The 25,944-nt window shown below is 38.7% G+C and overlaps 1 protein-coding gene across 1 annotated transcript; it reads left to right on the top strand.

Annotated features, from left to right (window-relative positions):
• Positions 1 to 14,199: 14,199 nt before the first annotated feature.
• LOC116599474 (olfactory receptor 4D10) lies at positions 14,200 to 15,135 on the top strand. The gene has a single exon (XM_032359329.1). The coding sequence runs from the start codon at positions 14,200 to 14,202 to the stop codon at positions 15,133 to 15,135; it is 936 nt and encodes a 311-aa protein (XP_032215220.1).
• The last annotated feature ends 10,809 nt before the right edge of the window (positions 15,136 to 25,944 follow it).

Below are 25,944 nucleotides of genomic sequence, written 5' to 3' on the forward strand. Positions count from 1 at the left end.
GTTGGGGTACCAGGTGGTGGGTATTATAGAGAGCACGGATTGCATGGAGCACGGGGTGTGGTGCAAAAATAATGAATACTGTTATGCTGGAAATAAAAAAAAAAAAAAAGTTTTTGATCTAAAAAAAAAAAAAATAGGTATGAGGTTAATAAATTGAATAAAGGTGTGAAGAACTTGAAAAAAAAAATCAGACTGCATAAACACAACAATGGTAAGAATCTGGAACAACGTGTCCTACCGTTCATACCACTGCTTAAGGCAGAAGCTAGTTTGATATTTGGGAAAAGAAAAAGCTGTAACCAACCCAATAAATACTTTTATTTTTCCTAGGTGCCCTCTTTTATCATTTCCCTTACCACGGTGTATTAAAATACCCCATAAAACTTCATATTACTAGATCTGGTTTTCCTTTATATTCCCAGTATCTAGAATAGTGTCTGACCTATAAAAAGCTGTAAATGTTGGTTGAATCTGTGGAGTGGAATGAAATTAATATAAGAAGATGTCAAATTCTACTTAATCTTGTTTTTTGGCATTCAAAACTGACTGTATTTTCTGAATAGATACTTCCTCATGGAAGCCAAAGGAAATTGAAATGGCTAAATTGGAGTGCACTATGATCTATACTCAAGGTCTTAGCATCTATATATGTCTTTATAAAAATCACCAAATCAAGATCCAAAAATCTTTGTACACAAGTGAAAATAAACATCCCGGAGCAAACGAATGTTTTGCAACACTCAAGGCAAATGAATGTAGAAATTCATTCAGAGTTCCAATAAGCCTGTGCTCTGAGTATGTCCAGACAAACCTTCAGGATGCCTGGTAATCATACACAGAAGCATGGGATGCATTTCCTCTTCTCTCCTCTCGCCTCCTCTGGAGCATGGGACATAGTAAAACTAAGGAAAGAGGCTCATTTAAATGTAACTACAGGTTAATTATAATAATAATAACAACAACAATAATAATAATATGGTACTACATTCCCTTATTTTAATTTATTAGGGTCAAATAGGTTTTGAAAGTTGGAGTTCCTTAAATTTTAAAATGATAATACAGTGCATATATTATATATTACATCATTTCTCCTATGGGGAGCATCTTATATCTAAACACTTTGATATTTCTGTAAGAAAATGTGTAAGTAGGGGTGCCTGGATGGCTCAGTCCCTTAAGCATCAGACTCTTGGTCTCCAGGTCATGATCTCAAGGTCAAGAGATTGACTCCTGTGTTGGGCTCCACACTCAAAGTCTGCTTGAAATTCCTTCTCCCTCCCATGCCCTTCTCCTCTGCTCCTCCTCAGCTTACATTCTCTAAATAAATAGATAAATAAATAAAACCTTTAAAAAAAAAAAAAAGGAAAGGAAATGTGTAAATAGTCCCACTAAGTATAATCATTAAAAACCATGCATGGGAGGGGCGCCTGGGTGACTCAGTGGGTTAAGCCACTGCCTTGGACTCAGGTCATGATCTCAGGGTCCTGGGATCGAGTCCCGCATCAGGCTCTCTGTTCAGCAGGAAGCCTGCTTCCCTCTCTCTCTCTCTGCCTGCCTCTCCATCTACTTGTGATTTCTCTCTGTCAAATAAATAAATAAAATCTTTAAAAAAAAAAAAAAAACCATGCATGGGAGTTGAGGGAAATTGGAAGGGGAGGTGAACCATGAGAGACCATGGACTCTGGAAAACAATCTGAGGGTTTGGAAGGGGCGGGGAGGTGGGAGGTTGGGGGAACCAGGTGGTGGGTATTAGAAAGGGCACGGATTGCATGGAGCACTGGGTGTGGTGCAAAAACAATGAATACTGTTGCGCTGAAAAGAAATAAAAAATAAAAATTAAAAAAAATTAAAAAATTAAAACCATGCATGGGCTCACACTAACTCAGATCAAATTTTGCCACAAAATTAGTTCAGGTAGATGAGATTTTAGTACCAAATGATGTTCTAAAAGTCTTCCAGTATTCAGAGCTTGGACATTTCAGAATGAAATATGGAAACTGAATAAGAGGGGATTGTAATAGGCAGAATAATCTCTGTCCCGCCCACCACCACCAAGATAATCAAATCCCAATCCCCAGAATCTGTGAGTATGCTATGTTATATGGCAAAGGAAACTAAGAGTGCAGACGGATTTAAGGAAGCTAATGGGCTAACCTTTAAATAGGAAGACTATCCTGATTATCTGGGAGGCCCCAGTGTATTCACAAGGGTCCTTAACAGTGGAAGAGGTAGACAGAAGAGGAGGCCAGAGTCATACAAGGTGAGGGGTACTTAACTTAACATGGCTAGCTTTACCAATGGAAAGATCCACAAGCTGAGGAACGTAACTAAACTTTAGAGGCTAGCAAATGCAAGAGAATGGATTCTGCCTTAGAACCTCCAGAAAGGCATTCAGCCTGCCAACACCTTGATTTTAGCCCAGTTGATACTCAAATCAGATTTCTGACCTATAGAATTTGTCAGACAACAAATTGGTGGTGTTTTAAGCTACTAAATGTGTGGTGATTTTGTTACAGCAGCAAAAGGAAACCAATATAAGGGTAATACTTCAGCTGTAAATGAAGAGGCTGACAGAGCTGAAAAGGGAAAGGAATAGAGAGATGCATGCAAGGAAAAGGGGGTGGGAGTAAGAAGTGGAAAAACCAAGGAAGGGTGGTCAGATGCTTCTCCCAGGAGGGCATGCACATATCTCAATTACAAGTGCACTGGGCTAGAGAAGCCAGTCCCAAGCCTTCACCACTTCTTGGATTCTATATAGGATGGAGTAAGACACTTGACTCTGAAACAAAGATTTAATATAACACCCTCTGAAATGCCGCATGTAACTGATTAACAGTGAGACCATCTGACACCAAGCAAATCGCTTCTACACTTTATCAAAAGATACATGGAGATGGAGTTTCAAGTATTTTGCATGGTGACTCTACCATATCTGCATTGAAATGGTCATCCACTGGAAAATGCCACTTTAATAACAACAATGTTGTAAAAATGAAGCAGTACCATGTTACATGTACTCATTGATGGGAAGACACATCTTAATTTCAGGGACATTAAAATGTGAAAAAACAGGGCATCTGGGTGGCTCAGTTGGTTAGGCATCTGCCTTTTACTCAGGTCAAGATCTCAGAGTCCCAGGACCCAGCCCCGCATGGGGTTCCCTGTTCGGCCAGGAAATCTGCTTCTCCCTCTCTCTGCTCATGCTCTCCCGCTCTCCCTGTCTCTCTCAAAAACTAAATAAAAACTTTAAAAGAAATTTAAAAATTAAATAAATAAACAAATAAAATAAAATGTTAAAAACCATTTGCCATGACACGGCTGGAGCTAGAGGTATTATAACAAGTGAAATAAGTCAGTCAGAGAAAGACAAACAGCATTTGATTTCACTCATATGTGGAATTTAAGAAACAAAACAAGTAAGTACAGTTTGTTTAAAATGCAGTACAGAGTGATGAGCATTATGTTTAAATGAAATAGCATGGTCTTATTTATATATACAGGTGGTGGTCTTAGAAACATCTTTTTCACTAGTGCCACTACAAACCGTTTCAAATTCTGCCCACGAGTTGAGTACATTTGTTCCTTAAAAAACACTTTCCAGGGGTGCCTGGGTGGCTCAGTCATTAAGTGTCTGCCTTCGGCTTGGGTCATGATCCCAGGGTCCTGGGATCGAGCCCCACATCTGGGTCTCTGCTCAGCAGGAAGCCTGCTTCTCCCTCTCCCACTCCCCCTGCTTGTGTTCTCTCTCTCACTCTCTGTCAAATAAATAAATAAAATATTTTTTTAAAAATTAAAAATAAAAATAAACACTTTCCAGATTCAGTGTAATTCTATAGCTCTTCTAAACACTTTTTATACGTGCGACATTACATAGTGTTCCTTGCACTGCAGTGTGTACATTACGTTCTTTAAATGAAACAACACAGTCGTTCTGGCACCTGTAGAAACCTGTATTATACGTGTTCCTTTACAGAATGTATTAAGGGCAGCACAGTATTGTGAACACATTCTTTCCTTGGAATATTACCCAGATGCCATAAAATTCTATTGCTGATTTTTAAAATGTGAAGGAAAGGAATATTAAAAAGAAAGTTTCACCTTAGAACTTAAGAAATTCAATACTTAAAGTTATAAGTAGGGACACCTGAGTGTCAGTTAAGCATCTGCCTTTAACATGGGTCATGATCCCTGGGTCCTGGGATTGACCTCTATGTCTGCTTCTCCCTCTCAATCTGTCTGCTCGCTCTCGTGTGCTCTCTCTCAAAAAATAAATAAATAAATAAATCTTTTTTTTTTTTGAAGATATAAGTAATCAGTCCCTGATGTGTGTGCATGCACACCACACACACACACACACACACATACACACACACACAAACACACTCACACATACAAACACTTTCCCATAGAGAGACAGGTAAAAAGCAAACATGTTTAGTTTGGTCAATTCCATGCTTTAGGAACACATAAGACTATCATCAACTCACTACTACAAAACAGATTTTTTAATGACTAAATTTGGATCATCTATAACACAAATTACATCATATACAGTTAATCAGTTTCTTGGTGTTAAAAGAAAGTTCAAAACTGCTATCTCTCTTCACTTAGGGGCCCAAAGATACTATTACTATAGTTCCTCATTTTGGAAGTCATAAAGATACTTATAGGAATCCAACAAAATACTCCCCTCTAGGAACCCTCCTTTTGTTACCCAAATATCCAAGCACATCCAAGAGTGACAATTCTCTGATTGAGTATACAAACAAATGTAATCTAATGACTTGGACCTTACTAAGGGAAAGAAGTAAAGACTCAGTGCACTGAAACATAGTATTAAATTTTTACAGGATGGAAGAGAGAACATAAATTCCACGGAAATATAGGTTACCAAAACTGACTAAATAAAAGGGGAAAAAAATCTTAATAGATCAATAATTATAGATGAATTGAAAAGGTGTCAAGAATAAACCCTTTGGCACCAGGCACCGGGATCAAATTGCTTTGTGAATGATTTTCAATAAATATTCAAAAAGCTAAGAATTTCAATTCTTTCAAAAATTGCAGAAAACTTCTTAACTCATTCTATAAATATGGCATAACCCAATCTATAAACCAGATAATAGCACCCAATATATCTAGAACTATCATGTATCTAAGATATGTGTACACACCAATCCCACCTTTGAACAAAATGTTTAGTTCTTATTACTCTTTAGCAAGTTACATACCAATGAATTAAAACAATGACAACTTATCATCAAGTAGGGTTTATTCCTGAAATTCAAAGAGAACTATTAATGTAATTCACAGCAATAATGAATTAAAATGATAATACAAAGGGCTGACATCCAAGATCTATAAAGAACTTCTCAAACTCAACACACACAAAACAGATAATCATGTCAAAAAATGGGCAGAAGACATGAATAGACACTTCTCCAATGAAGACATACAAATGGCTATCAGACACATGAAAAAATGTTCATCATCATTAGCCAACAGGGAGATTCAAATCAAAACCACATTGAGATACCACCTTACACCAGTTAGAATGGCCAAAATTAACAAGACAGGAAACAACATGCATTGGAGAGGATGTGGAGAAAGGGGAACCCTCTTACACTGTTGGTGGGAATGCAAGTTGGTGCAGCCGCTTTGGAGAACAGTGTGGAGATTCCTTGAGAAATAAAATTGAGTTTCCCTATGACCCTGCAATTGCACTCCTGGGTATTTACCCCAAAGATATAGATGTAGTGAAAAGTAGAGCCATCTGTACCCTAATGTTCATAGCAGCAATGGCCACGGTCGCCAAACTGTGGAAAGAACCAAGATGCCCTTCAATGGACGAATGGATAATGAAGATGTGGTCCATATATACTATGGAGTATTATGCCTCCATCAAAAAGGATGAATACTCAACTTTTGTATCAACATGAATGGGACTGGAAGAGATTATGCTGAATGAAATAAGTCAAGCAGAGGGAGTCAATTATCATATGGTTTCACTTATTTGTGGAGCACAAGGAATAACACGGAGGACATGGGGAGATGGTGAGGAGAAGGGAGTTGGGGGAGAGATGAAAAACAATCTGAGGGTTTTGGGGGCGTGGGAGGTTGGGTGAGCTTGGTGGTAGATATTATGGGGGGCACGTATTGCATGGAGCACTGGGTGTGGTGCAAAAACAATGAATTCTGTTATGCTAAAAAGAAATAAAATAAATAGGGTGCCTGGGTGGCTCAGTGGATTAAGCCGCTGCCTTTGGCTCAGGTCATGATCTCAGGGTCCTGGGATCGAGTCCCGCATCAGGCTCTCTGTTCAGCAGGGAGCCTGCTTCCCTCTCTCTCTTTCTGCCTGCCTCTCCGCCTACTTGTGATCTCTCTCTGTCAAATAAATAAATAAAATCTTTTAAAAAAAAAGAAATAAAATAAATAAACAAATAAATAAATAAAAATAAAAATTAATAAAAATAGATTAAAAGAGAAACAATGTGATTATTTCAGTGATGCAGAAAATATTCGATACAATTCAACACACACCCTTGACGAAAAAACACCTATGAACCCAGGAACTGAAGAAAGAAATGTATTATCTTGATAAAAGAAAAAAATATCTATTGGGACCAGTAACCAGGGGCACCTGGGTGGCTCAGTGGGTTAAAGCCTCTGCCTTCAGCTCAGGTCATGATCTCAGGGTCCTGGGATCAAGCCCCACATCTGACTCTCTGCTCAGCAGGGAGCCTGCTTCCTCCTCTCTCTCTGCCTACTTGTGATCTGTGTGTCAAATAAATAAATAAAATCTTAAAAAAAAAAAAGAACCAGTAACCAAACAGTGTACTTAAAGATTAAGCATTAAAATTATTTCCGTCACCATACGTAACTATACAATGATACCCACTCTCATCACAAATATTAGTTATTAAAGTTGAATTCACTTACAATTTAAAAACAAGAAAAATGAAAAAGTACACAAACTTTGGAAAACTAGAAGAAAAAAATTCCTCTGAGATTTTGAGAGGCTATATCTAAAATAATATTAAAAAATTCACTGAAAGATTGTCGAAAATAAAAAAGAATTAAACTAGGTTTTAGATACAAAATCAAATTACATACACCATTGGTCTCCTGTATACAACTATATCCATGCAGAAAATATTATAAAGGTATTTCAGGCAATATGAAAGACCATATATCATGAAATAAAGTCCTTATTTAAACATGCATACACACATTAAAATGCTTCTTGCTATATGTAGAAGAATGAAACTCGACCATTCTCTTACACCATACACAAAGATAAACTCGAAATGGATAAACGACCTCAACATGAGATAGGAATCCATCAGAATCCTAGAGGAGAACATAGGCAGTAACCTCTTTGATATCAGCCACAGCAACTTCTTTCAAGATATGTCTCCAGAGGCAAAGGAAACAAAAGCGAAAATGAACTTTTGGGACTTCATCAAGATCAAAAGCTTCTGCACAGCAAAGGAAACAGCCAACAAAACAAAGAGGCAACCCACGGAATGGGAGAAGATATTTGCAAATGACAGTACAGACAAAAGGCTGATATCCAGGATCTATAAAAAACTCCTCAAACTCAACACACATAAAACAGAGAATCATATCAAAAAATGGGCAGAAGACATGAATAGACACTTCTCCGATGAAGACATAAAAATGGCTATCAGACACATGAAAAAATGTTCATCATCACTAGCCATCGGGGAGATTCAAATTAAAACCACATTGAGATACCACCTTACACCAGTTAGAATGGCCAAAATTAGCAAGACAGGAAAACAACATGTGTTGGAGAGGATGTGGAGAAAGGGGAACCCTCTTCCACTGTTGGTGGGAATGCAAGTTGGTGTAGCCACTTTGGAAAACAGTGTGGAGATTCCTTAACAAATTAAAAATAGAGCTTCTCTCTGACCCTGCCATTGCACTCCTGGGTATTTACCCCAAAGATACAGATGTAGTGAAAAGAAGGGCCATCTGTACCCCAATGTTTATAGCAGCAATGGCCACGGTCGCCAAACTGTGGAAAGAACCAAGATGCTCTTCAACGGACAAATGGATAAGGAAGATGTGGTCCATATACACGGTGAAGTATGATGCCTCCATCAGAAAGGATGAATACCCAACTTTTGTAGCAACATGGATGGGACTGGAAGAGATTATGTTAAGTGAAAGAAGTCAAGCAGAGAAAGTCAATTATCATATGGTTTCACTTATTTGTGGAGCGTAACAAATAACATAAGGACATAGGGAGATGGAGAGGAGAAGGGAGTTGGGGGAAATTGGAAGGGGAGGTGAACCATGAGAGACCATGGACTCTGAAAAACAACCTGAGGGTTTTGAAGGGGCAGGGGATGGGAGGTTGAGGGAGCCAGGTGGTGGGTATTATGGAGGGCACAGATTGCATGGAGCATTGGGTGTGGTGAAAAAATAATGAACACTGTTATGCTGAAAATAATTTTTTTTAAAAAAATGAACTCTGTTACCCAGAAAAGAAATTTTTTAAAAATGCTTCTTGCAAACATTTACTTTAGTTAACTTACTTAAGTGCCAACAGAATTCACAGAAAAGGAAGGGAAAGGCTCAGGACCCAAAATAGATTTAAAGCAGAAAACCAGAGAATTAAATATTGCTCCATCTATGAAAGGGTAAACTGGGGGTGGGGGGTGTCTCCACCTACCAGCAAAGAGGATAACTATCAGAAAGAGAAATTAAGAAAACAATTCCATTTATAACTTCATCAGAAGAATAAAATATCTGGGAATAAATTTAACCAAGGAAGTAAAAGTTCTATTCACTAAAAAACCCTGAGACATAAATAATAGAAATCGAAGAAGATACAAATAAATGGAAAAGATATCCCATGTTCATGGATTAGAATAATATTGTAAAATGTCCATAGTGCCCAAAGAGATCTACAGTTTCAATGTAGATTCAAAGGCATTCTTCACTGAAATAGAAAAAAAAATCCTAAAATGTATGTGGTACCACAAAAGACCCTTAGTAGCCAATGCAATCACGAGAAAGTAAAACAAAGCTGTAGGCATCACAATTATGATTTCAAACTATACTTCAAAGCTATCATAATCAAAATAGTATAGTACTGGCATAAAAACAAACATATAGACCAAGAGAACAAAATTGAGAGCTCACAAATAAAACCACATATATACAATCAATTAATTTACAACCAGAAGGCAAGAATATACAATGAGGAAACAGTAATCTCTTCAATAATAAATAAATTTAATTTTTAAAATTTTAATTTAAATTTAAAAAAAAATAAAATTAAATTAAATTAAAATTTTAAAAATTTTTAATTTAATTTTAAAAAATTTATTTATTTTCAGCACAACAGTATTCATTATTTTTTCACCACACCCAGTGCTCCATGCAATCCGTGCCCTCTCTAATACCCACCACCTGGTACCCCAACCTCCCACCCCCCCGCCACTTCAAACCCCTCAGATTGTTTTTCAGAGTCCATAGTCTCTCATGGTTCAACTCCCCTTCCAATTTCCCCTGACTCCCTTCTCCTCTCTAACTCCCCATGTCCTCCATGCTATTTGTTATGCTCCACAAATAAATAATTTTTTTAAAAAATTACCTTGAAACGGTTGAAAGATTTAAGTATAAGACCTGAAACCATAAAATTCCTGGAAGAAAAATGCGAGAAATTTCCTTGACATTGGTCTTAGCACTGTCTATTTTTCTTAGAACACCAAAAGCACAAGCAACAAAAGCAAAAATTAGTAAATAGGAGTATACCAAACTAAAAACTTCTGCATAGCAAAAGAAATGAAACGAACATATAGAATGGGGAAAAGTATTTGCAAATCTTATAGAATTAATATCTAAAATATATAAAGAATTCATCAACTGAATCGCAAAAAAAAAAGCAATCTGATTAAAAAATGGCAGAGGAACTGAAGATATTGTTCCAAACAAGACACACAGATGGCCAACAAGTACATGAAAAGTGTTCAACATCACTGAACAGCAGAGAAATGCAAATCAAAACCCACAATGAGACATCACTCAACACCTGTTAGGATAGCTGTCAGCAAAAAGACGAGAGAAGTGTTGGCAAAGATGTGAAGGAAAGGAACCCCCTGTGCACTGCTAGTGGAAACATAAACTGGATCAGCCACTATCAAAAACAGTGTACAGATTCCTCAAAAAATTAAAAATAGAACTACCATATGATCCAACAATTCCATCTCTGGGTACATATCCAAAGGAAATAAAAGCAAGATCTCAAAGAAGTGCCAACACTCCCATGGTTGTTGCAGCATTATTTATAACATCCAACACGGGGAAAAAATCTAAGTGTCCATCAATGGATAAATGGATAAATATATGTGTATATGAACAAATACACATACGCACGTGTATGCGCACGCACACACACACACACACACTGGAAAAAAGGAAATCTTGCCATTTGTGGGATAACGTGGATGGATCTTGAGGGCATTAAGCTAAGCGAAATAAGACGGAGAAAGAAATACGGTATGACCTTATTTATATGTGGAATCTGAATGCATAGAAACAGAGAGTCAAGCAGTGGTTTCCAGGTACTGAGGGGTGGGAGAAATGGGGAGATGTTAGTTAGAGGATACAAACTTCCATTTGTAGGATGAAAACCCTTTGGGAACCTAATGTACAGCATAATGATTATAGCTAACAATACTGTATATTTGAAAGTTGCTAAGACAGTAGATTTTAAGTGATCTTCCCCATAAAAAGGAATTAGTAATTATCTAAGGTGATGGTAGTGTTGTCTAACCCCACAATAATAATCATTTTTGGAGTATGTAAATGTAACAAGTCAACACGTCATACCTCTGTGTATGTTTAAGGCCTAATCAGCCTTAACTGATGTTATTATATCTCAATAAAGTAGGGGTGAGGGGAATTACCTATCTCAAATATACAACCTGTCTCGTGCAGTTTTCATCTTTGTACATTAGTTTAATATAATAAAACAACAACAAAGTGGAAAAGCAGGTAAATCAAAACCCATCATCAGTCTAGAAGCAATGGAAGTGCATTCTATATAAAGTCAAGCCATCCAATAAATTGAATTAATCCTAAGTAGCCACTGTAGCTGTGTAGAGAGCTTTACTGACGTATTAATCTAGCTGTATCCAAGTTGAGAGATACCACACGTGCAGAGAGTAGGAAAACAGGAAAAATGTACATTCCCCAAACACCACCTAAGTCATGTTTCCCTACATGCAGGGACTTACAGCATGAGACTATATGAAATTATAGTCATGAGACTATAATCATCCTGTGTATAATTAGAACTGGTAGCAAAGGATTTTAGGTCCAGTTCTCTTGTAGTTTCCTGGCAATCTAATTGAAACTTGTATATAGTGTCCTCTGAGCCTTGCAAGCCATGAAAATTAGACTGTTGTAGTCTCTTGGGCACAACCTTTGGCATGTTTTAACAGGGTCCTGATTGAGCTGTGGATAAGGGGATATATTTCCACTATTGCTTCTAAATAATTTGGACACAAATCAAAATGTGTCCATCTTGGTGTGTGTACACATATGCATATCTTGGTAACTTTTTAATAACTCCCACTGAAACTTCCTCACCACCAGCAGAATCAGGCACCTGACTTCCACTTTCTTGTCCAATAATATTCCCTTTGCAATTCTTATATTAGGCCTGAGGTTGAGGGATTTGTATATAAGACACGGACACAGCAGAATTTCTTGGAGGTGTGATGCTTTGAATCTGCCAATTTTCTATTGAAAGGAGAGCAAAGATACTATGATTTAGTCTTCCAAAAGGCTTTCCGTTCAAAAACAACATTTTCCAGAATTAATATCTCCAAGTATAATATTCTGCACTGTACCTAAGAGCGTACAATTTTTAGTTGGAATTTCAGGATCAAAGGAATTCGGTCAAGACATCAAACTTCTAGCTAAGGTTAATGTTATGCCTAGTGAAATTGACATGTTGTTATTTTGTTTATGTATAAATAGTCTGACTTTGATATTTTCCAGGTATACTAAACACTTCAGAGCTGAGATGATCTTCCCAGCAACAGAAACAACAAAGGTGGGTGTTAACTATCAGGAGGAGGTGAACCATGAGAGACTATGGACTCTGAAAAACAATCTGAGGGTTTTGAAGGGGCAGGGGGTGGGAAGTCGGGGTACCAGGTGGTGGGTATTATAGAGGGCACGGATTGCATGGAGCACTGGGTGTGGTGCAAAAATAATGAATACTGTTATCCTGAAAATAAAAAATAAATTTTAAAAAATGGTAATATGCAAAAAAAAAATCTGAGGGTTTTGAAGGGGGGGTGGGAGATTGGGGGAACCAGGTGGTGGGTATTAGAGAGGGCACGGATTGCATGGAGCACTGGGTGTGGTGCAAAAACAATGAATACTGTTACGCTGAAAAGAAATTTTTTAAAAAAGGGGGGGGTATTCCAGAAACATGGTGCATTCAGTGCGAGGGGAGGCATCAGACATTTGCTGTGATCCTTTGAGTTCCTTAACAATGAGGCCACCTCAGACTAAGGTCGTTGTAAATGGGGTTTCCAGAGTCCCGTTTTGCCAAATTCCTGTCTTCATACAGACTCTATCAAACATTGTTGTTAAAAACTCAAGATTATGTGTGTGGAAAAAAAAACACATTCTTGTTATATGAAATTAGACCCTCCAAATGAGATCAAAGGGGGAAAAAAAAAAACTATTTCTTCCATCCTATTTCCAACTCTTCTTTTCCTTCAGCCAAATGCAGACTTCAAACATATCCCGTATGAAAAACAAGAATGACATTAATATCTACTAAAGGATAGTGGTGCACATTAAATGTATTATCATTTGATAACTCTTCACACATAGTAAGCACTCACAAAGTAGTATCTTTATTGCTTCTAGAAATCACAATATCTCTACCATATCTCTCCCCCCACCCAAATTTACCTTCACTTTTCCCATGAGACATTTCACATTTTATCATGCATTACATTCATCAAATCACCCACTTTCGTTACGGTGTAAATACTTGGACAATGTGGTCCAACTTTTTCTTATACCTAGGAAGATCGCAATAAATACTCACTTGCTAAGTACAAGGTGGAACAAATAAAAAATTATAAAAATTCATGAGAATTACCCATAACGGTGTATGAAAAAAACAAGCATTATTCTAATGATACTAACATCTCTCCTTGCTGTGTGATCTCTCTGTCTCTTAGCTCTGATCCACAAAAGAGGTAGAAGAGTGTGATGGATACAGAACAGACACGTCTCAAAATCAGGTCATTATCCTTATTCTCTCACCCACACTCAGGCAAGAACCACACCAGGTATAGAAGATGAAGAAGTTCTAGGAAATTGCTGTACTATACTGTGCACCTAAAAATCTGTTAAGGAGGTAGCTCTCAAAAAAAAAAAAAAGAAAAGAAAGGTAGCTCTCACGTTTAAGTGTTTTTACCACAACAAAAAAATTAATGGTATTCTTTGAGATTTCGATTTATACATTGTCTCAATCTGTTTTCCAACAGCAATTTTTGAATATTTTAAAATGATTATCAAGCAAATAATGTGATTAGTACAAATTAATAATCACAGTAACAAGTTACCTACATGGAATAATAGGCTGAAGATTTAAGAAAGTTTATATAAAGCAGCCAAGAGCAAAGAAAGTGACTCATGCCAGAGCAACACTGCAATAAGAAACAGAACAACATTGTTTTCTAGGAAGATAAGACCCTCCTGAAATCAACAGAATATATGCTAATACAAACATTAAACTTGTAAACTGTAAATCTACAATGGCTGGAAACGTGTCTTACTCTATATGCTACAGACAGTTCCTGACAATCAATCAGTTTGTGTGGAATAAGAAAAATAAAATTTAAAAACCAAAATTTAGAAAGTATTACTTCTTAACATAAATGCTTATTCTTTCCAAAATGAGTTTTATAGAAAAAGAATTATTGAATGATTTTGCATGTGATAATTTGATTTGAGTACCAAACTGATTGCAATCTTAAAAATTTGGACAGCCCAACAAATAGCAAACACTACAGCCACATGGGCAAGATTCTGAATTGCAGTCTTAGTGCTTAGGAGAAAAACGAAATAAATAGCAACAGACTTTGGTATGAAGTAGGTTGAAATAAAAGAGAAAAACAAAATGACTCAATGGAGCTGAGAAACTGCACCAGGGTGGAAGAATTTACTTTCCTTGGCCTGACCCAGAATCAAGGACTGAGCTCAGTCTTGTTTCTTTTCCTGCTCCTGGTGTATTTGACAACTCTCCTGGGAAACCTCCTCATCATGGTCACTGTGACCTGTGAGTCTCGCCTTCACACCCCCATGTACTTCCTGCTTCGTAATTTATCTGTTGCCGACATCTGCTTCTCTTCCATCACAGCGCCCAAGGTTCTGGTGGACCTTCTGTCACAGAGAAAGACCATCTCCTTCAATGGCTGCTTCACCCAGATGTTTTTCTTCCACCTTGTTGGAGGGGTGGATGTATTTTCTTTGTCAGTGATGGCATTGGATCGATATGTGGCCATCTCCAGGCCCCTGCACTATGTGACCATTATGAGTAGAAGCCGTTGCATTGGATTAATAGTAGCTTCCTGGGTGGGGGGCTTTACCCACTCCATCGTACAGATTTCCCTGTTGCTTCCACTCCCCTTCTGTGGACCCAATGTCCTTGACACTTTCTACTGTGATGTCCCCCAGGTCCTCAGGCTTGCCTGTACAGACATTTTTATGCTTGAGCTGCTGATGATTTCCAATAATGGACTGCTCACTACACTGTGGTTTTTCTTCCTCCTGGTGTCATATATGGTCATATTATTAGTAGTAAGGTCTCAGGCAGGGGAGGGGAGGAGGAAAGCCATCTCCACCTGCACCTCACACATCACTGTAGTGACCCTGCATTTTGTGCCTTGCATCTATGTCTATGCCCGACCCTTCACTGCCCTCCCCACAGATAAAGCCATCTCTGTCACCTTCACTGTCATCTCTCCTCTACTGAACCCCTTGATCTACACTCTGAGGAACCAAGAGATGAAGTCATCCATGAGGAGATTGAAGAGAAGACTCATGCCTTCTGACACGGAATAGACAAGTAGTTCACTCCTTCTCATCACCCCACTTGGGCTCATGCTCACTCTCGCTCTCTCACTCTCTCCCTCAAATAAATAAAATCTTTTAAAAGAATAAAATAAAGTAAAATAAAATTAGCCTTCTGAGGATCCTAATGGTAAGCCCGTAATTTCCTGTGTCTCCTGGACTAAGGCTGAACTATGAGCCATGGTCAAAGATTTTCCTAGAATTACTGAAGACCCTCATAGATCTGCCAAGGAATGTAACAGTGGTCCAAACTTACCAACAAGCTTTCTGATTTGTTTCAGCTAGTTCACATGCTCACTGGTGAAGGCCAAGCCCAACCCTGGAGGAAACAGCTAACTGGGATGATCCTGAAATCTCCAAACTGCAGACAAAAAGCCAAGCCCCTATCTTGTTATGTGATCAGGCTCAACAATCACTAAAAGACTTCCCCTGGAAACTCCTGGGCTTTCCCAAAACCTGTTGATTTAAGATTCAGGCTTGCACTCAGAAACCCAGGGAACCCATGCATGATGATTACCATCAACTACAAATTATTTTTAAGGAAAAGTCTGGCCTTCCTGTGGATATTGACTCCACTCAGGTAGCCTTCAACTCTGTGTTCAGTAATGCGCTGAACTGACATCCTTCCCTCCTACTTAAAAGGAGCAGGATGGAATGGGATACTATATACATTCGAGATTTAGTTAATTTAGCAAATCAGCTCACCTGTACCATTGAGAATTCAACTAAAAGGAAGACTATTAAAAGCCTTTGTTTTCAGTTCCAACAAATGGAGTTCCCTAAACAAAACCCCTCCTGGCCTCTGGTATTATTGGGAAAAGCCACGATATAGCGAGCAGGATTGTTACAAATGTGCTCCAAGTGTCTTCATCCCTCTGACCAGCCTTTCCAATGCCCTCCCAAAGGACTCCAAGGAAATACAGGGGCTTTCCCCAATCCTTCTCTTAAGCAGCTTGGAGAAATGCTCTCCAGATTGGGAATGAATCTCCCCCTGTCCTTATTGACCCCAGAGCCACACTCTTGGTGCTCAACCTCACTGTTATTAAACCCCTGACGGGATTCTTTTTTTTTTTAATTTATTTATTCTCAGCATAACAATATCATTATTTTTTCACCATACCCAGTGCTGCATGCAATCCATGCCCTCTACAATACCCACCACCTGGTACCCCAACCTCCCACCACCCCCGCCACTTCAAACCCCTCAGATTGTTTTTCAGAGTCCATAGTCTCTCATGATTCACCTCCCCTTCCAATTTACCCCAACCCCCTTCTCTCTAACTCCCCATGTCCTCCATGCTTTTTATTATGCTCCACAAATAAGTGAAACCATATGATAATTGACTTTCTCTGCTTGACTTATTTCACTCAGCATAATCTCTTCCAGTCCTGTCCAAGTTACTACAAAAGTTGGGTATTCATCCTTTCTGATGGAGGCATAATACTCCATAGTGTATATGGACCACATCTTCCTTATCCATTCGTCCGTTGAAGGGCATCTTGGTTCTTTCCACAGTTTGGCGACCGTGGCCATTGCTGCTATAAACATTGGGGTACAGATGGCCCTTCTTTTCACTACATCTGTATCTTTGGGGTAAATACCCAGGAGTGCAATTGCAGGGTCATAGGGAAGTTCTATTTTTAATTTCTTGAGGAATCTCCACACTGTTCTCCAAAGAGACTGCACCAACTTGTATTCCCACCAACAGTGGAAGAGGGTTCACCTTTCTCCACATCCTCTCCAACACATGTTGTTTCCTGTCTTGCTAATTTTGGCCATTCTAACTGGTGTAAGGTGGTATCTCAATGTAGTTTTAATTTGAATCTCCCTGATGGCTAGTGGTGATGAACATTTTTTCATGTGTCTGATAGCCATTTGTATGTCTTCATTGGAGAAGTGTCTGTCCATATCTTCTGCCCATTTTTTGATATGATTGTCTGTTTTGTGTGTGTTGAGTTTGAGGAGTTCATTATAGATCCTGGATATCAACCTTTTGTCTGTACTGTCGTTTGCAAATATCTTCTCCCATTCCGTGGAAATTGAAGAAGACACAAAAAGATAGAAGACCATTCCATGCTCTTGGATCGGAAGAATAAACATTGTTAAAATGTCTATACTGCCTAGAGCAATATATACTTTTAATGCTATTCGGATCAAAATTCCACCAATATTCTTCAAAGAGCTGGAACAAATAATCCTAAAATTTGTATGGAATCAGAAGAGACCCCGAATCACTAAGAAAATGTTGAAAAACAAAAATAAAACTGGGGGCATCATGTTACCTGATTTCAAGCTTTACCACAAAGCTGTGATCACCAAGACAGCATGGTACTGGCATAAAAACAGACACATAGACCAGTGGAACAGAGTAGAGAGCCCAGATATGGACCCTCAACTCTATGGTCAAATAATCTTCGACAAAACAGGAAAAAATATACAGTGGAAAAAAGACAGTCTCTTCAATAAATGGCGCTGGGAAAACTGGGCAGCTATATGTAGAAGAATGAAACTTGACCATTCTCTTAAACCGTACACAAAGATAAACTTAATATGGATAAAAGACCTCAATGTGAGACAGGAATCCATCAGAATCCTAGAGGAGAACATAGGCAGTAATCTCTTCGATATCAGCCACAGCAACTTCTTTCAAGATATGTCTCCAAAAGCAAAGGAAACAAAAGCGAAGATGAACTTTTGGGACTTCATCAAAATCAAAAGCTTCTGCACAGCAAACGAAACAGTCAAGAAAACAAAGAGGCAACCCTGCCTTGGGATTCTGAACCATTCAAATGGTTCAAATGGAAGGAGCCTCAAGCCTCAACAGGTTATCCCTCATCACCCTGTCTTTAAAACCCCAATATTTTGTTAGCCTGAATCCCCACTGATTGATTTATGTAGCACCTTCTTTAGTACCCCATGGCTTCTTGAACTTCCCCAAACCCAAACTAAGTGCCAATCACGAAGTTTTCTTGAGCTGGCTGGCTACTGTCAACACTGGATTCTAAAAATCCCTTATGGCCTAACCCCTATATATTTTATTTAAAAAAACAACAAACTTGACCCTATTTTTGCAGAAGATCAAGATAACTTAGCTTTTAAAGCCCTAAAGGAAAGATTGATCAATCTCCCTGCTCTTGGACATCCCAAATATCAATGTCTCTTGTTCCTTTTTGTATTTGAAAAAGGAAGGGAACACCCTTGGGGTACTCATCTGAAACATGGACCCCACCATTGACCCATAGGGTATTATAGCCAACACCTAGAGCCTGTGGCACAAGGATGCTCCCCCTTGCCTCCTAGCCATTCCTACCAACACCATTTTAGTCAAGACCATTGAAGAGATAGTCATGGAATCCTCTCTAAAAATCTTTGTACCCCATGGAGTTGAAGCCCTCCTGAATGCCCATCACACTCAACATCTTACAGCAAGTTATCTAAATCCTCTTACTAAACATGCCTCATATAAAATTCTTGCTGTAATAATTTTAACCCTGCCCCCCTTCTTCCCTCCTCTACAGACAATACTCCTCATGATTGTTTAAACCCTGCCAGATCTTCTCCTGACCCCCTGTGATGACTTACAGGAAACTCTTTGGATAACATGACTTTTTGTGGTTTACCAATGGATCCTTTTTAAGAGTAATGCAAATGCTAAATATTATGCTGGGTATGCTCTTGCAACTCCTTTTGAAATCATTGAGATGGTACCTTTGCCCTTGGCTCCCTTGGCCCAGTGGGCTGCATTGTATGCTCTTGCTCAGGCCTGCATTTTTAACCAAGGACAAAACTGCAAATACTATGTTAAGTATGTTAGGAGGTACACCTTTGGAGTAACTCATAACTTTGGGATGCTCTGGAAATAGTAAGGCCTCCTCATTTCCAACAGGGACAAAATTTTAAATGGTTTTTATGTCCGGGAATTATTAGGTGCCATACTCTTACCAGCTGCTTTAGCTATTATCAAGATCCCTAGCTATCCCAAACTTGATTCCTGGAGGCTAAGGGAAACCACCTTGCTGATATTTCCAAAAACGTGCTTTATATACCCCAGCAGGAGAAGGGAAGAATTTCTCCTTGCCCAACAACAGCTCCACCAATGAGAATTCAATAAAAACAGCCCCTCCCAGCCCCTCTTCCCTATAAAAGCAAGCCCCTCCGCTCTGTTCTCCAGACTTGCTTATTGTTCACCACAATTTGCTTTTCCCAAATTGATTCCTCCTCTACTCTTAATTTTTCTGGCAAAAAAATAGCTCCTTTTTTTAAGATCAACAACTAACCAAAAGGCACCTACTTAAGATGTACAACTCAGTGTTTTGATATATGGAAATGATCATAGGGGAGACTGCATAAACAAAGGTAGGATCTGTTATTTCCTATAACTGCATGTAAATCTACAATTGTCTACATAAAATTTTCAATTAAAAAAAGCACCTGTCTATGTATATACTCAGAGATTCTCACTACAGTCCTGCCCTGTTACCAGGGAGGGAGCTGAGTCACATACTAGAGACATAATGCATCTTGGGCATCAAAGTTGTACATGTTTTACTTATTTTTGTGTACCCAATATCAGCATCAAGTGAATATAGTAAAAACACATTAAAAATTGCTGAATTCAGACCACTCAAGGATTTCACATTGTTTCTCATTCATTTCTGCAACTCAAATTATTGGAGGATATGGTTTAAAAAAAAACACGGATTCATTTTTACTCTCTGATAACATGATTCCCTAAAATTGACAGAATCCTATAACATTGATTCAGACCATGCATAGACATCAAAAATGCTGGAATGTAATGAAACACATTATTTAACATATCAACTCAGTATATATTTGTTTACTTATTATGCTATGTATAGCTGCTGGAGGTTTTTTTAAATCTTAGATCTTAAAATTTTTGAAACTAGAAAAATGTTTCCATCATGATACAAATCTAGTCCACAAATCAGAAGTTCAGAGGCACTTTGGTGGGGATTTGCCCAGAGCATCCAAGAAACAGCCAGGAGAGCTTTGTAACTCGATGAGAAGAAGCAAGGCGGAGCGAGGTAGCAGTTGAGGTCAGAGAGATCACGGGGCCACAGGACCTGGCACTAGGACCCATTGTAATAATTTTGACTTTCCCTTTAGGTAAGATAGAGGGCATCAAAAAGCAGGAAGAGAAGGGAGTTGGGGGAAATTGGAAGGGGAGGTGAACCATGAGAGACTATGGACTCCGAAAAACAATCTGAGGGTTTTAAGGGGCGGGAGGTAGGAGGTCGGGGTACCAGGTGGTGGGTATTATAGAGGGCACGGATTGCATGGAGCACTGGGTGTGGTGAAAAAATAATGAATACTGTTATGCTGAAAATAAATTTAAAAATAATTTTTTTTAAAAAAAGCAGAATAATCATGTTTTAACAGAATCACAGGGGCCACTATGATGAATAGACTGAAGAAGAGGAAGGAAAAAAGCAGGGAGACCAATTAAGAGGCTGCTGTATTAGAAATAATAAAGACATGACTTAAGCTAGTAAGGGTGGGGTTGGTGAGAAGTTGGAAAAACTCTGAAGGTCGAGCAAGTAGGATTTGCTGGTGGATCCAGTGTGGATTTCCTGGCTACTTGTGTATCCTGTGAGAACTTGGTCATCAAACCATCAGTTCCTTCACTTCCCACGTAATAACCCCATGGAGTCCTGTGGTCCTTTTAATACTTGTGTGTCACACGTCAGGACTCGCCCTGCATGGGTGACACTGCCTGAGGAAGTCATTCAGAATCCCTAAGAAAAGATATTTATTTCCCAAAAAGAAAATTACTAAGAGGAAACACCAAGGTTAAAGGGGGCCTCTGGCTAAACCAACCGAACGAGATTGTTGCTGAGGGGATGAGATTGGGAGGGTGGGGGATTCTGGCTAACCTGACTTAGCAGGATTGTTGCTAAAACTGCACAATGCAGAGACAGACATGGAGGTTCACAAATCGAGTCCTGCTTAGAAAATTCAGGGGTGGGCGCCTGGGTGGCTCAGTGGGTTAAAGCCTCTGCCTTCAGCTCAGGTCATGATCTCAGGGTCCGGGAATCAAGCCCCGCAACAGACTCTCTGCTTAGTGGGGATCCTGCTTCCCTTCCTCTTTCTCTGCCTGCCTCTCTGCATACTTGTGATCTCTATCTGTCAAATAAATAAAATCTTTTTATAAATAAATAAATAAAAAGAAAATTCAAGGGAGCCTGGGTAGAGTTTGGCCAAGGACAGAATTTTTTTCACTGATAGAAAATTTTAGGCCCTGACAAAAACGTGTGCTCCTAAGTGTGTGTGCCTAATTATGCCCTAATTATGTCCCATGGAAACAACTTCACCATCAGCAGATGTTTTCCACAGCCACATCCAACTATAATCCCTCTGATAATTCTCACACCAGTTTTGGGATTAAGGAATTGGTAAATAGGGTGGGGTACTGTAAGTCACCATGGGAGAGACCAGAAAATACTATTCCCTGAGTCTGCCCTTTTCCACGTAAAGACAGAAGAGCAGCCACTGAAATTCGCTGGCCTTCAGAGGGGTATGTAACACAGTTTCCTGAAGCTGGAGAGTTCCCAAGGTTCACGTGAACATAACCTCGGGTGGAGTCCTTGACAGAAGGTTGGAGACTTAGGTAAGAAATATATAACTCTACATGAGTGTGTGTGCCTGTGGTGTCTGGATGTCTGTGTATAAGAGTGACAAATAAAAGTGAGAAAAACTGAAATCTAGATACAATCATTAATATTCACAAATACATTTTGACTAAAAATGTGATATGTACACAAGGCGTTGTGTTCCAAGGTTCATCTTCAGTGACAGCACAGATAAGAAATATTAACCAAAAAAGGCATTGTGAAAAAAAAGGCATTGTGAGATGAAAGACCAGGAAATAAGTTCAGTCTGGAATTACATAAAAGGTCTTTTTGTTTTCTGGGACCCCTTAAATTGCACAGAAGGATTTTTTGCAGGCCCTATTTCCCCTACATGGATGTCCTCAACCTGAAATATATAGAGGTATTTCTTTTACTAAATTTAAAACTAGAGGGAAAAATAAAATATTTCAAACCTTTAGAAAATTTGAAAGAATTGTACAATAAACACAAACCCTTCCTTGGGTTTACCAAAAAATAAAAATTTTCAAGCAGTGATCTTCTTTCCATGCCTTCATGTTTGCATCCTTTCTTTCCAGCCAATCTTTCCACCTATAAGAAACTTTATTTTATTTTATTTATTTGAGAGAGAGAGAGAGAGAGTTAGCATGCCTGTGCATGCAAGCAAGGAGAAGGACAGAGGGAGAGAGAGAGAGAGAGAATCTCAAGCAGATTCCATGATGAGCATGGGGCCCAACCATGGGCCTCGATCCCAGGACCTTGAGATCATGACCTGAGCGGAAGGCGGATGCTTAACACACTGAGCCACCCAGACGCCCCCTACAAGCAACTTTTATATATTCCAATTGCCCCCTAAAGCCAGAGCTCCCTTTTCCTCCATTCCTTTGTGCCCCAAACATAAATGTGACCCTCTTTATGAAGATTTCTCATAGTCTGTACTGAGAAATCATCCTTGTCTTACATGTAGCTCATCTGTCTTCATCACTCCCATATCACTGTTAGATTTCCATTCTTTTCCCACTGGTTGTATTTCTTTCTCTCAAATAACCTAGAAGTCAGCTGATATCCCATCAATAGTTGCTAAACAATCAGATGGATTAAAAATAGGAAAACACTGGAGGCGACTGGGTGGTTCAGTTGGTTGATCCTCTGACTCTCATTTCAGCTCAGGTCATGATCTCAGGGTGGTGAGATGGAGTCCTGTGTCAGACTCCACGCTCAGTGTGGAGTCTGACTGAGGTCCTCTCTCTCTGCCCCTCCCCCCACTCAGGTGCACGTACACACACTCTCTCTCTCAAATAAATAAATATTCTTTAAAAAAATAAAAATAGGAGAAAGATGGAGAACCTGGAGGATGTCGTCTGAATTACCAAAGGTAGTTTGTGAACATGGGACATATTGCTAACAGGCCTGACTCTGGGTGTGAGGTATCTTCTCCCCTTTTGTGTAGATAGCCTATTATTTACATGGGGAGTTCCTGTGGAAGACTTTCATAATTAGGTTGGATCTCCTCAATAACAATTGAGTTGGTGTTTCTGATTATCATTTTCTCTCTCTTTAAACTAGTCAAGATTGACAACTAAGCTATCATTTAGTTCAACATACCCCATTTACCGATGATGCCCCAGTATTATGGTTACCCAACATACTCATTGTAACAGGTTACCAGACTATATGCTGACACTTCTACATATTTAGTTCACCTATTCCTCACAGCTTCCCTGTGAGATGAGTATTATAAGGCCCCATTCCATGGATGCAGAAGCGAAGTCTCTCATTTGCCTAAGTCATAAGGCCAGGACTTGAGCCCAGAAAGCTCTCACAGCAGAGACCATGCACTGGACTTCTCTGGTTTGCTAAGATGATGTCAGACAGGACGCTAAATTAGGCAAGCTCTCTTCTTGCTATCATACACTGTCACCATGCTTGGGCCATTCTTACTGCCACTGAAAGAAAGATATCTCCTATTTTCCTCAAAACAGTATATTCTGACGAAACTGTTTTAGAATTCATGTTCTGGGAAATATGCAGTCCCTCCAAAAGATTGTCGGACTATTTAAAGACTCTGTGTGTCTGTGACAGTAACTGACCCAGGGTTTTTCTTTAAGATAACACACATATAATCACATTGACTATGGATTATAGATTAGGCAATGCTCTAAGTATTGATGGTTTAGCAGAGATTAGTTCATTTAACCCTCACAAAAATCATATGAGGGAGATGCTGTTGTTTCCAAATACTGATGCAGAGACTCAGACCAAAGGGTTGAAATAACTTGCCTGTATTCACATAAGCAGTAAGTGCCCAGTTGGGATTTGAACAGGAGGGTCATGACAGAGCCCCCCAGGTACCTGCTGTATGCTACAATGGGAGCTTTTTAGGCCTTCCATATTAAATGGACTTTGGCCAAAATTGCATACAGGTAAAATAAAGCTTGATGGGAATGTGAGCTAAGTAAAAAGAATTATCTTTACTGGAAATGAAAAACACACCCAAAAAAGTCAGAGGGAAGTGATGTTCACCTTTCTGTTATTTCTGATTATGGTTAGAAAAGGGAAATAAACTGCAAAGAAAGAAATTAAGGCCTATTTCAAGGATTCGTGAAAGAAAAAGAAAGGAACTCAAAAACAGGAAGATTATACAGTAAGTATACCTTTCACCTTGTAAGAAACTCCAAGTTGTTTTCACACGTGGTCATGCCATTTTCTGTTACCACCAGAGTTCCAGTCCCTGTCCGTTTTCGCCTATTCTTGGTACATCTGTCCTTTTTATGTTAGCTATTCTAATGGGTGTGTGCAGTGGTTTTAATTTACACTTCCCCAGTGATAAGTGATGCTGAGCATCTTCTCGCGTGTTTATTTGCTATCCCTATATCTTCTTGTCGAAGTGTCTGTTCAAACTCATTTATCCCTTTGTATTTCATTTGGGTTGTTTGTTTCTTATTATTGAATTTTAAGAATTACAACCATTCTACTCCCAGGTACTTACCCAAGAGAAGTGAAAACATACGCCTGCAAAAAGGCTTAAAAATGACTATTTATAGCAACTTTAATGTGTAATAGCCAAAAACCTAAAAAAAGCCAAATGTTCATCAACAAGTGGATGGATAAACAAACTGTGGCTTATCCTTATAATTAAAAGGAAGAAAATATTAGTGCCCGCAAACACATGGGTAATTTTATGATTGCAAAAAAAAAATCAAAAAGGAAGTCTATGTTATAAGATTCAATGTATGGAAAATTCTAGAAAATACAAACTACTGTATAGTGACAGAAAGCAGATAAGTGTTTGTCTGAAGAAAGAGGGGCAAAGGGAGCATATAACAAAGGGTCACAAGGACACTTTTGGGGTGACAGATACGGTAACAATCTTAAGTATAGTGATGTCATGGGTATATGGTGATATCCAAACATCAAAGTACACACTTCAAATACGTGAGACTATTGTACGTCAATGATGGTGCTATAAAAAATAATAATAATTTTTAAGAAACAAACTACAACAATGAATAGAAGAGAAGATCTGAGATCTGACTTACACTTTTATTTCCATAGCTGAGGAGCTATTCAACATGCAGGGGTTTTGGTACATAAAATAGTGTAAAATAAAGGTGGAAATAAAGAAGCCTTGTTAAGCAAGAATAGACCAATAGAGAAGAATTTCATGACTTTAAAATTTTGTCATTTTTCATAGAATTAAATTTGCAATTTAAGGAAGGGAGGAGTGTTTCTGTGGAGATCAGTCCATAAAGAACCATTTTGCAGATAGGAGTTCTTAAACCGTTTAAGTGGAGCATGCAATCTGAAAAGAAACCAGACACATTGCCTTACCCACACACCAAACTGACCCTATTTTTATGTCCTTCATGCCCCAATAGCTCCTTTCTGAATATTTAACATCTGCCTATTTATCTTGAATACTTAGAACTTCTATACTTAGAATGTTGTTTTTATGCCACATCTAAAATATTTCTAATTTTTAATTAGATGCATGTTTGTGTTAATCAGATGTCATTTTCTATACATTAGCAATAACCTCAGGACAGCTTTTCATGTGGTAATAGGAGCACACTCATTTTCAAGATCTAATACCTAACTCTGTCTGATATATTAAGGGACAGTGAGCACTTTCTGAAATAATATTTTTCATTTTTCCCAAGCTACACAAAGAAGAGGAAACATGATTCA

This window comes from Mustela erminea, chromosome 9, assembly GCF_009829155.1.
Source record: "Mustela erminea isolate mMusErm1 chromosome 9, mMusErm1.Pri, whole genome shotgun sequence".
In the NCBI taxonomy this organism is placed as follows: domain Eukaryota; kingdom Metazoa; phylum Chordata; class Mammalia; order Carnivora; family Mustelidae; genus Mustela; species Mustela erminea.

What these genes read in the sequence shown, in the direction of transcription:
- LOC116599474 (XM_032359329.1), top strand. Translation starts at nt 14,200, where the DNA reads ATGGAGCTGAGAAACTGCACCAGGGTGGAAGAATTTACTTTCCTTGGC.